The following is a 12,744-nucleotide window of genomic DNA, read 5'->3' as shown; positions in this document are numbered from 1 at the left end:
TCAAGAGGTCTCATGTAGGAGAGGAGGGAGAACTGAATCTTGAGATCTCTCCTGGATTTCTGTGGCTGGATCTCCCCACTCTCCATAAAAAAACGACTGGAACCGACTCCAGAGGAAGGATGGGAACAAACACAAAACAGTGCTGCTCACTCCCAACTCCTGAAACCAGTCTAGAAGGATACCATGGTTGATGGTTGAAAGTGGCTGTGAGGTCAAAAAGAGCGAGTATGGTCACACTACCCCATCTGGCTCCTGCCAGAGGTTATCTATGAGCATCATCAATACCATCTCTGTCCCATAACCCAGGCTGAATCCTGACTGGAAAGGGTCCAGACAATCAGCTTCACCCAAGGTCCTCTGCTGCTATAAAGTTCCCCAAAAGTTTCATAACGTAATATACATACCTCCTGCAAGTTCAAGTTCTTTCCCTCTACATTGGGTTAAGGCAGTGGATCTCTGGATACAGGCAGATAAAACCATGGCAGCATTTTCTAGCATTACTTCCTGTTCTTCCTGACACAGGATACATGTCAGCCTCTCTTTTTCAGTGACAGACTGGCCTCGCTTGGGCCCCAAGGCAATTCTGACTTGATAATGCGGGAGTATGAACCTAAGACAAATAAGTGGATTTCTGATCAACAATCCAGTCAAAGCTCACTACAAGGATTATTTTGTAATTTAGTTTTAGATAAAAATAAAATTTGCTTTAAAACTATTAAAAACAGATCTATCGTCAACCTGAACTTCAAACGAAAACCTGTTTAATGCAGCACCTTTCAAGCAGCTGAATCGAGTGAATCTGAATAGTAATACAAGAGCATTGTAATCACAGAAACCTAATATGATTGACTGAGTTCTGTGATGCAATAATTTTCTTAATTTAATATTTAAAAACAATTTCATCACTCTCAGATTTTAAAAAAAGCTTGTTTGTTCAGCCAGCACAAGAAATAGTACAGAAGTAGATCCTTCCTGATTAAGTTAGGACAGATTAAACTTTTATCTTGCAGGGATGGAAGAGCTCATACACTGAAATATATTCAAAATCTGTGCCTGCCACCATGCCCTTCTCTTATGAGCAGATTGAGGCCTGCTCTCAGCTTCTCAGATGTAATTGGATGAGGCACTGCCTTGGCAAAAATGCCTCACATTTTAGCACAGATACCACTTGTATTATGGTCTACCCTACAGTTTGTGAAATGCATGAGCTGTGCCAATCTTCTTCCCTGCTAGGAGCTAGTGACACTTTCCCCTCTCAGGGAATGGTTGTCTCTCTCATATTGCCTCTTAATTAACTCAGGTAGTCTTTGACTTATGACCACATTGAGCCCAAAATTTCTGTTGCTAATTGAAACATTTGTTTACTGAATTTTGCCCCATTTTACAGCTTTTCTTACCACGGTTGTCAAGTGAATCACTGCAGTTATTAAGTTAATAACATAGTTGTTAAGTGAATTTGGCTTCCCCATTGACTTTGCTTGTCAGAAGGTCAGAAAAGGGGATCACATGAACCCGGGACACTGCAACCGTCATAAATACGAGTCACTTACCAAGGATCTGAATTTTGATCATGTGACCATGGGGATGCTGCAATGGTTGTGTGAAAAACAATCAAGTCATTTTTTTCAGTGCTGCTATAACTTTGAACGGTCACAAAATGAACTGTTGCAAGTTAAGAACTATCTTTATTGGAAGGGATCCAAAATGGTACATTACCACAATAAGAGAGCCATTAACAGTTTCCAGCATATCTAGCTGACTGTGGGAGAACACAAACTGCTTGTCATGAGGGTTTCTAATCCAAATACTAACCAGGTTCAAATTATCCTGGTTACTAATTTTTGCATTTATCTGATATGTTATTCTCTCCTACTACCTCTCCACTTCCATAACATCTCTTCCGGGTGTTTCTTGCGTGTTGTCATACAAGAGCTTGTGAGTTTCTATGAAATTTTTCTGTAAAGCGGACATCTGAGCCATGATCTTTTGGCGATGTAATCGGGCAACTTCTGCTTTTCTCTTCCTCTCAGCCTTCTCTTTCTCCTGAATTTTCTGCATCTGATTTAACAGAACGAACACCCTCTGTATTATTCAAGGCAATCACAGACATAAAATAAAAACTGGCATTTCCTTCTGATAATCTTGCCAAATCCCCAAACATCTGGCTCTTCAGCCTAAAGTGAAAGGTTATGGTCCCAACAAGCCTCAGAGCAGTAGTCCCCAACTTTTGTGGCGAGGCGGCCCAGCTGGGTGGGAAGAGAGGAACCAGGCCGCACGAGCAGCGGGTGACCATGCACACACATGCAGTAAAGCTGCACATGCATGAGTGTGCGCTGGCTTGCTGCTTGTGCAAGACAAGCTGTGCACATGCACATGTTCATTGCCCCACTGCTCGCACAGCCCGGTTGTGGGCCATGGCTTCAAAGTTGGGAACCCCTTCCTTAGAGGGGAAAAAGTGCCACGGGCAATTTTTAGGAAAAGGGAAAACGCAATTCCACAAGCTACAGAGTGGTGACTGCAATTATTATGAGTACAGATAGTCCACAATTAATTACCATAATTGGGATCAAAATCTTAGTTGTTGAGCAGTCGAGTCATGTGACTGCTTTGCTCAATGACCACAATCCCAGAACCCCCAGCTGCGGTTGCTAAGCAGTCACACAGATTGCTAAGTGAATCCTTTATCCTAGATAAAGAAAACAAGGGTGCAGGGACAGAGAAACAGGGAGAGAAGAATTTTACCATAGTTAAAATCCTTTCCTCCATCCTCTCTGTATCTGCAGAACTTCCAGATGCTAAAATCCTTTTCTCTCCGCCTCTCAATGTCTGTTGTGTGAAAAAGATTGTGAATGGTGATCACACTATCATTGGGTGCAACCAGTGATACACATGAATAGGTTGCCAGCACCCAGATTGTGATCACATGATTGCGGGGAGGAGGGGGACGAGTGATGTTTTACAATGGCTGGAAGTCTTTATTGGCCACAAAGCATTCTTTCTGAGCCATTAAAACTTCCAACAGTCATTAAATGAATGACACATTGTATGTTGAGGAATGTCTGCTGGAGGGATGTGCCAGCAAAGCATACACTACAAGAAGAAAAAACAAAGTAGAGGAATGAGAACATTTATCATTTCACCTGGTCCTCTATTCATAAAATGCTTAAGAATATAAGGCTACCTTATTTCATGGTTACCTCATTAACTTTTGTAGAGTCTGACATGGGTGTACTGACGGCCATGGGAAAAGAAGACTTCTCTCTCAAACATTTTATCGTCTCAAACATCTACAAACACAGATTTAATAGTTAAACACAAATTGAATGTAGCACATGTACCGTAATATTTCCAGTTTGCCCTGCAAGAAATGTATGGAGATCCAAAGCATCCTCTGCTAGTAACCATTTCAATTTAGCCAATACTATTTCTTCTTATTACCTTTCTTCTGTAGTGGATTGTAATCATCTTTAATTGTTTTACTCCACTTGGGATCTTCAGAGACACTTTTGCCTTATTTTATTTTATAGGGAAGGCCTTAAAGCTTGAGAAACACAGTCCTAGGTGAAAATATTTGCAGATCCCTCGCATCCTGGACATAAACTGTTTCAACTCCTACCCTCAAAACGACGCTATAGAGCACTGCACACCAGAACAACTAGACACAAGAACAGTTTTTTCCCGAAGGCCATCACTCTGCTAAACAAATAATTCCCTCAACACTGTCAGACTATTTACTGAATCTGCACTACTATTAATCGTTTCATAGTTCCCATCACCAATCTCTTTCCACTTATGACTGTATGACTATAACTTGTTGCTGGCAATCCTTATGATTTATATTGATATATTGATCATCAATTGTGTTGTAAATGTTGTACCTTGATGAACGTATCTTTTCTTTTATGTACACTGAGAGCATATGCACCAAGACAAATTCCTTGTGTGTCCAATCACACTTGGCCAATAAAATTCTATTCTATTCTATTCTATTCTATTCTATTCTATTCTATTCTATAAGACAGGTCATACTACCCTCAAACCAATTGCTGATTAATTTATTCACTTGTAATCCTTACTTACCCGTAGTACCCAGATGATCATGTCTTTTTGTGATTCCAGTTGTTGAATTCCTTTCAGCTTTTCCAAAATCATGAGGATGTTCATTGCATTCAAAGCAGAGCTTCCCATTCCTTTATCAACAGAAATGATTTTTTAAACTAAAACTTAATTAACTTGATTTAACTTTTTAATGAAATCAAATCAGCCACATACACTTATTCTCCTAAAGGAGTTGCATTTCTTCTTTTACTAATAATGGTTAAACTGGTTGCTTTATTCAAAGAGGAGAATATATTTATGTTTTTTATTTGGAAATCGCTTCTGGATTTTGTGCTTGTGATGAAAAAAAATTGAAACATTGAATTTGGTTTTGCCGATTAGATAGATTTGTTGTTATAGAAATGGTTGGTATATACTAATGTGTAAATGTAAAAAGTTGAGGGTATAATGTTATCTTCTACTGTGTTAAAAAGAGTTAGAAGTCAACACTCCCCCCCCTTGTACCTCATATTTTCTTTCTCCCTCTCTTTCTCCTTCCCCTATTATCCTATTTCTATTTTCCTTCATATTTTATACTTGGATAAAACAATAAAAGCCGCAAAAATGGTATTTGCATTGAGGTACAAAGAGCTTCCATCATTCCCAGACATGATGGCAATGGCTGGATTTAAGATGACACTGATTTGGGGAAGACTCCATACACTTGAGTCATCTTACAAAAATAGACAAAAGCCAGCTCTCATATAGAAAATTAAAACTGATACTACAGAACATCTGTATATGAAAATAAGTTAAGATATGTTCAACTTGAGGGAATTTTCTTTCTCTTAGTTTGAAATCCAAGTTATTTCCATTGACATAGTAAAGAGAATAAGAAAAAATAGTCTTATTGATTTTTAAAAAATGTTTTGTTATTATTCCATTAAATTTGATTCTTACTTTAGGTTGTTTATTTACAGCAGCTCTACAGATGAAAAACACATTTCCATGTTATTTTTAAAACACCTTTATTAAGAAAGGCCATTCTATCCTAGCAAATGCATTTTCAAAATGAATAAAATCTAAGATTAAAATACTATATTACCTTATTAATGCAGATATTGACTTGCATCTGCATGGCTGTATTTTTACAAGATGGAAAAACTGACCAATAAAAATAAATGTACACACAATACAATCCAAATTAGAAAAAGGACTGTTCTTTCTAATGTCAATTTTGTGATTTTTAGGCACAGGCAATACATGTATATCTACAGTATGCATACGCGCACACACGCGTGCACACATATTATATTATTTTACATATAATAGAAGTATCGCTATATACTAGATATAATAGAAGTATAGAGTATATATTTAACACCAATACAAATCTAAGTGGCACAGTGGTTAGAAGTTAGCTACTTCTGCAGACTGTCGGCTGCCTGCAATTTGGCTGTTCGAATCTCATCAGCTCAAAGTTGACTCAGCCTTCCATCCTTCCAAGGTCAGTAAAATGAGGACTCAGACTGTTGGGGGCAATAGGCTGACTCTGTAAACTGCTTAGAGAAGGCTGTAAAGTACTATGAAGAGGTATATAAGTCTAAATGCTATTACTGTTGCTAATATAACGCTTATGCAATATATAAATTCACTGTGGTGCCTAGTTATATTCATCTGCTGATACTCTGTGAATTAACACGTTATTGCTAAATATAGATTTTATTTTTCAAGGAGGCACACTTACTGGAAGCTTTATGATAGAAGTCAAAGGTCACTTCTTCCTCTGGAATCTCCTCTAACTGACGCTTCTCTTCAAGTAAACCCAAAGAAAGGAGGTGAAGGACCTATGTAGAGACAGGTAGCAAATTTAATTCTTCAGGGTAATGGGATACCTCTAATAGCCAGGTAACTGCTCTAGCCAATCTTAGCCAAGACCATCTTTTAGGATGGAAACGAACACCAGCCTGCATTTGGATGGTGAGATACACTGCAATTAAACAAGTACCCAAAGCCAACCTGTCACAATAGAACATGAAGGGATGTAGACTGGGCCATGGGAATGCAGAGGGAACCAAGTGTTAAGGGGGAGAGAGTTAGAAAAGATTAATCAATCCTGAGAAAGAAGAAAGAAGGAAAGAGAAATTGAAAATTAACTCCATCTTGATTATGTTTGGTATAAGGTGAGGTAGACAGAAGCTCTGACAAGTTGTTATTCTATCCCTTGATATTAAAGAACATTTCTGGGTTCTCTGCAGTGCTGGTATTTGACCCCAGAAAGGTAAAATAAGCAAATGAACTTCCGAACATGGAAGTTTTTCAAAATGCTACTTGGTTGCCTAGGTTCATGTAAATGTAAGATGTGTAAGAACACTGATGAAAAAGCACATAATCCCCTAATCCAAGCAATACCATACGAAGAGAAGGTTGGTAAAATTCTCCTGAGTAAATTATTGGCCTTCTGGTGTCTAATAATTTAATTTTAATAATTTAATAATTTAAACTTCTCATCCATCACCTATCTCCTTCCACTTATGACTGTATGACTGTAACTCTGTTGCTTGTATCCTTATGATTTATATTGATATTGTTTCCTGATTGCTTATTTGTACCTTACGACTATCATTAAGTGTTGTACCTTATGATTCTTGATGAACGTATCTTTTCTTTTATGTTTACTGAGAGCATATGCACCAAGACAAATTGTGTGTCCAATCACACTTGGCCAATAAAATATTCTATTCTCTGTTCTGTTCTGTTCTGTTCTGTTCTGTTCTGTTCTGTTCTGTTCTATTCTAATCTAATCTAATCTAATCTAATCTAATCTAATCTAATCTAATCTAATCTAATCCTAAAACACTGCTCAACTATTTGGATGTCTACCACAGTACTAATGGAAACAGAGATAAGAGAAAAGAGCCATATCTTTCAAGTATATGCATTAAAATTGAATATGCCTCCTTCTGCCTGATGATCAATATACATACAAATTTAAAAGTTCTGATTTTTATAATTAAAAAAAAATGAAGACAGTCATGATCTCTTTCATGAATTATCCCTGATGTATAAATGAATAGGTTAGTAGGGGAACTGTGGGAGGGGAAAGAGGAGATTTTTATAATTCAAAAAATGGAGAGTCATGATCTCTTTCCTGAATTATCTCGGCTATACAAATACATTATTGTATGTATGCTGATAAAGCAGATATCAAGAATTGTTTTGAAATAAATAAAATGCTAAGGCAAATACAGGTCTCCAAAAGCCCACATGCTTACAGATATATGGAGTTAGGAATCATTTGAAATAGAGCATACAAATTAATTTGAAAAATATATACAGGAAATCCCAAAAAGTATTTAAGATAAAAATATTGCTAAAACATGGTCTCACTCTAACAAGCCAGGGCTGACAAACATACCATCTGTATCATAGCTTCTGTCCACATGTGATTTTCCAGCTCTAGTGCTCTTTGCAGGACAGTTCTAAGAATAAGCATCATGATATCACAGTTGAGAATATTCACCACATTTCTGAAAGCGGGACTGAATTCTGGAGGTGTAGGTGGTGGGAGTGCTACAAAAATGCAGACATATATTAGTGCATTACTGCCTATCCATCTTACGGTATTATGAATGAAAGAGGTTTAAGTTTTCAGATTTGGCTGAATCGATGAACTAATATATATCCAAGTATGAAATAGAAATTACTCTTATGAGAAGACAAGATCAATTGTACATACTTCCTCTTATATAGTGTTTTGTGAGACATATGAACATTCCTAGATCTGGGGGCCTTTCAGACAGTCACTCATGCCCTCAGCTTTGCTGGCTGAGGAACTCTGGGAGTTGAAGTCCACAAGTCTTAAAAGAGCCAAGTTTGCAGACCCCCGCCCTAGTCACATTGCACTTTGACTATTGCCATATTGTTATCTGCTTTGCTTGTGTATGTGTGTGTGTGTGTGTGTGTGTGTGTGTGTGTGTGTGCATATGTATACACTGGCCATGTAATACTTTGCGTTGCCATGCCTCTTTTTCTAGTCTTCATTTGGTCTTTCTTGTAAGCCACTTGAAGCCCTCATCGTATACTAGCTTCAGTACATCTACTTCATTGTCCTTGAGATATTCTTCCAATGCCATTTTATTTTCTTCAACTATCTGGTGCACTTCCAACATTCCATACCCACCTATGCTCCTGGTTAAGTAGAATCTGTCAACACCACTATGAATGAAGGACCTGATTCACTGTAATTATTTTTCTGGTCTTCCTATCCAGGGGTTTTAGTTCTGCTTAAATCCAGTCCATTATTCCAGCTGGGTATCTAATGACTGGAATTGCCCAGGTGTTATTTGCCTTGATGCTATTTCCCCTACTGAGTTTGGACTTTAAGACCCTTTTCACATTCATTATGTGTCCACTTCAACTTTCTTGACTTTAGTGCTTGAAACTGTCAGCTTGAAGGATGCCCAGGTATTTGTAGTACTCTTCTTCATCCAGACTCTTGATTTTATTTTCATAGGACATCTTGATTCCTTCAGTTTTCACTATTATTATTTGAAAGTAACTGCCCATTATTACTGCCAATCTTTTGCTGCGCCAATGCTTAGGTCAAAATGAAATAAATCTCTGCTAAGCTGAATTCAGGTTACTTAATGGACACATCTATGCAATTTTTTCAGCAATAATAGGGAAATGGTTCACCGTTGTTTTTTTGTCTAGCCCAAAGCCCTGATAAATTTTTGGTGGCTTTCCATCTAGATATACTAATAAAACACAACACAACTTAGTTTTATTACAACAGCCAAGGTTGACTAAGTGCTAACATCCAGAGACTTTTTAAGAGGTTAGGCAAGAAATCCAATTTGCCAACCTTACAAATGCAAACTACAGTATGTGTTTAATTATTGAGCTATTATTTCTTCCACTGATCTAATCCCTGACAAATTTTAGAATTTGCTAAGCAAATTGGTGCTACTTACTATGGCACTGCCAAAGCTTTGTATTTAAAATGTATATATGTTTTCGTAGGTTTTCACGGGTAAAGGTATGTAGGTCTTGGTGTATTTGGGTCTTTTCCCGTGTAAGGTTGAAAGTATCTAGGTGACGTTTCAACGAGGTCCCACTCATCATCTTTAGGCTGGTGCTTTCAGCTTCGTGCTTGTGCGAGCAAAGCGTGGTCGGAGCTGCCGTCTCTCTATAAGTACTGGTGGGGAAGTGTGGAGTGCTGGCTTTGTTGCTGTAGGCGAATTGGTTGGCTGTGTTGTTACATCTTGATTGGTTGATGGAGTTGATGTTTGCAGATTGGTCAGCTGTTTTGTAGCATCCTGTGCGGGTATGGTCCTAGCTGTGTGCACAAGATGCTACAAAACAGCTGACCAATCTGCAAACATCGACTCCATCAACCAATCAAGATGTAACAACACAGCCAACCAATCCGCTTACAGCAACAAAGCCAGCACTCCACACCTCCCCACCAGTATTTATAGAGAGACGGCAGCTCCGACCACGCTTTGCTCGCACAAGCACAAAGCCGAAAGCACCAGCCAGAAGATGATGAGTGGGACCTCGTCGAAACATCACCTAGATACTTTCAACCTTACACGGGAAAAGACCCAAATACGCCAAGACCTACATATATAGATAGATAGATATAGATAGATAGATAGATATAGATATGATAGAGATAAAGATTTTATCGCATTTTGACTTTCATCAATCTTAGCTCTGCCAGGAGAACTGATTGGAATTGTAGTCTAATCATATCTGTAAGGCCATTCCTTCTTTAGAGTAATTTATAGATATTTCTGGAAACTACCCCGTTTCCCCAAAAATAAGACATCCCCTTATAACAAGTCCAATTGGGCTTTTGAGTGCATGCATTAAAAAAAACCTCATCCCAAAAATAAGCCCTCCCTGAAAATATTTAAATGCAGAGCTGGAAATCACGTAAGACAGCAAGAGGAGCCCCATCTTGCTCCATGCGCCCCAAAATAAGACATCCCCTTATAACAAGTCCAATTGGGCTTTTGAGTGCATGCATTAAAAAAAACCTCATCCCAAAAATAAGCCCTCCCTGAAAATATTTAAATGCAGAGCTGGAAATCACGTAAGACAGCAAGAGGAGCCCCATCTTGCTCCATGCGCCCCAAAATAAGACCTCCATGAAAATAAGGGGTTATTTTGGGGTTCAAAAAATATAAGACAGGGTCTTTTTCAGGGAAACACGGCAATAGACTATAATTTTAGCCAGAACTCATCCGCTCTTACAATATATTAATCTTTGTTTGTATTTTGCATACATCTAAATAAATCTTTGCACTTCCTATAGTTGTAAAACTATAAGACCAAAACAATGGCTTGGAATGCAGCATAATTAATAGAGGAATTATTTGAGGGACTATTCTCCTTGATTATGTCTACCTGTCCAGCAGAAAAGGCATGTTCTGAGTCCTAAATGTTGCAGAAAATCTTTTATTAGCCCTCAAAAAGATCACCTTCTCTGTTGTGCTTCAAACATCACCCTGTCAGAGATTATATGGGCTCCAATCCTGCTGGCTTTTTGTAAGGCCTTAAAGATGTAGTTCTGCCACTAGGCTTGGGAATCCAGATGTATGGTAAAGCCTATGTAGTGGCCATGAAAATTGTTCCTGTTGGTCTTTGTATCAGGGTTACTAATTGTGTTTGATAGATTTTTTATGTTTTTATAGTGTGATTTGTGTGTGTATATGTGTATTCAATATAAACTATATTAATAGTTTTTTAAATTGTTGCTTTTTTATTAGCCCAAAGTTTGAGATGGGAAGCTACATAGATGGAATAAATAAATAAATACTTAATGGCTATTAAGCATGTTAGTGACAGTGCTCATAATTCCTATCTAATGGGAATGGGAATGTAATGGGAAATTTCAGCCTAATATCTATACTTCAACATCTAATGAACTCACAAAACATGTGTGATTACTCCAAACACAGCCAGAAATGGAGAAATCATAAGATCTATACTACAAAATCACAAGGTCTATTGCTACAAAAGTAAACAAAGAATGAGATATACAATTTTAAGCCTCCCAGTTTCTGGCTGATAGCAAATAATTCAGAAACAAATGGTTTCATTAATTCCGCATCATCATTAGGATGATAATTGCCAACTTCATACACAGTAAATAGCTACATCAACTATCCCTCCATTTTAGTTCATAATACTACCGTGGTTACCTTCATCTTTATTTTCTTGTACTCTTCTTTTCTTTTCCATATGTTCAGCCTGTAAAATGAATAGCTTAATTTGCTTTCTATATATCAACATGTAAATGATCTGAATCTACCAAAAGCACTTATGAACAAATGAGGGTCCCAAAAAAGGGACTAGATCAGGGGTGTCAAACTCAAGGCCCGCAGGCCAGATCCAGCCTGCAATGTGGTCGGATTCGGCCTGCACGGTCATCCTGGAAACTCTAAGGGACTGGCCCATGTTGCTTCGGCCCAGCCCATGCAGATGGGCATATCTGCACACAGGAGGTGGTGGGCACATGTGCACACAGGCCCAGCCCATGCCATCCCGGCAGGCACATGTGTGCACAGGAGGCAGCAGGCTCACACATGCCTGCCGGGATGGTATGGGCCAGGCCTGTGAGCACAGGAGGCATCGGGCCAGCGTCACCTCAGTGCAGCCCACCCCATCTCATCATGGGTGCCACCAGGTTGCAGTGCCCGCCTCTCTGGCGTTACTGGTGTGTGTGTTTGTGTGTGAGCGTGTATTGGGGGGGGAGCTGTCTGGCATCAGGGGCTTAAATCGAGTTTGACACCCCTAGACTAAAGAAGTTGTAGCACAAACCAAAAATATAAACTTACAACAAGAAAAATAATACAAATTGCTCCCTTCCTATTTTCACAAATTTAACATTTTCCTTGGAAGCCATAGAGTTTGTTGTTTATACATCTAAGCTCGGGATAAAAGGCAAAAATTAAGACCAATGCAATTAAATGGTTGAATTTCAGTAATAAGATCAAGGCTTGGGGCACCATAAAAGAATCACATGTGGGCCACCTATGTTGCCCACCACTGATAAGCTAAAGAAAATCTTAAAACCGAAATTGTAGACAGTATATTGTTTTTGCTATTCACTTTGACTATTTTGGAAAAATCTGAAAAATTCCTGGAAAATTCCTTTTCTATATAATAATATTGATTATTGGCTGGGTTTCTATGGCAATTATTGTGAACTACAAGAAGTCATTTTGGGTATGGTAATATAGAAAAATATAACCAAGCAAACAAATAAAACACGATTTTCAGTGATAAAATGTGTATTTTATTTCACAGTGATTTTAATTAGCATTCTTCCTTCTTTGCCTCTTCCTTAACAAACCTACTTAAGCTGTAGAAGAAATCCGTGTCAATATCCTAACTTCATATTTCCATGAAATGCTTTCTTACCTTATTGTGCTGAGTCTTGGTATAATGGTAAAAAAATACATTGTACTCCTTGAGGCATTCTTCCTTCAATTCATAAACTCCATGGCTTGATACACCAGGTTTTCTTTAGTTAAATAAAAAAGTTTATTTTCAATAAGGCTGCAATTTTATTTAACAATTACTTATCATTTTAAAAAGTATTCATTTAAAAAGAGCACTTACTTGAACAAGGCCACTTTGTGAATCACCTTCTCCAAACCAGTCTCATTGTTTTCCTGTTAAGACATGCAC

At 38.1% G+C, this 12,744-nt stretch overlaps 1 protein-coding gene across 2 annotated transcripts in view; it reads right to left on the bottom strand.

Annotated features, from left to right (window-relative positions):
• Window positions 1-12,744, bottom strand: part of UBR1 (ubiquitin protein ligase E3 component n-recognin 1) — an 81,417-nt gene that overhangs the window by 32,606 nt on the left and 36,067 nt on the right. For both annotated transcript variants that reach the window (XM_058161982.1, XM_058161981.1), the window contains 9 exons: window positions 12,676-12,728; window positions 12,475-12,577; window positions 11,253-11,301; window positions 7,457-7,611; window positions 5,786-5,885; window positions 4,081-4,190; window positions 3,198-3,287; window positions 1,877-2,058; window positions 405-610 (listed from right to left, as the gene is read on the bottom strand). In XM_058161982.1, coding sequence (XP_058017965.1) covers window positions 405-610; window positions 1,877-2,058; window positions 3,198-3,287; window positions 4,081-4,190; window positions 5,786-5,885; window positions 7,457-7,611; window positions 11,253-11,301; window positions 12,475-12,577; window positions 12,676-12,728 — 1,048 coding nt within the window. The remainder of the gene's footprint in view (window positions 1-404; window positions 611-1,876; window positions 2,059-3,197; window positions 3,288-4,080; window positions 4,191-5,785; window positions 5,886-7,456; window positions 7,612-11,252; window positions 11,302-12,474; window positions 12,578-12,675; window positions 12,729-12,744) is intronic.

This window comes from Ahaetulla prasina, chromosome 1 (assembly GCF_028640845.1).
Source record: "Ahaetulla prasina isolate Xishuangbanna chromosome 1, ASM2864084v1, whole genome shotgun sequence".
Taxonomy (NCBI): domain Eukaryota; kingdom Metazoa; phylum Chordata; class Lepidosauria; order Squamata; family Colubridae; genus Ahaetulla; species Ahaetulla prasina.
Note: the sequence above shows the minus strand (reverse complement) of the source record. Positions and strands in the feature narration are given on the sequence as shown.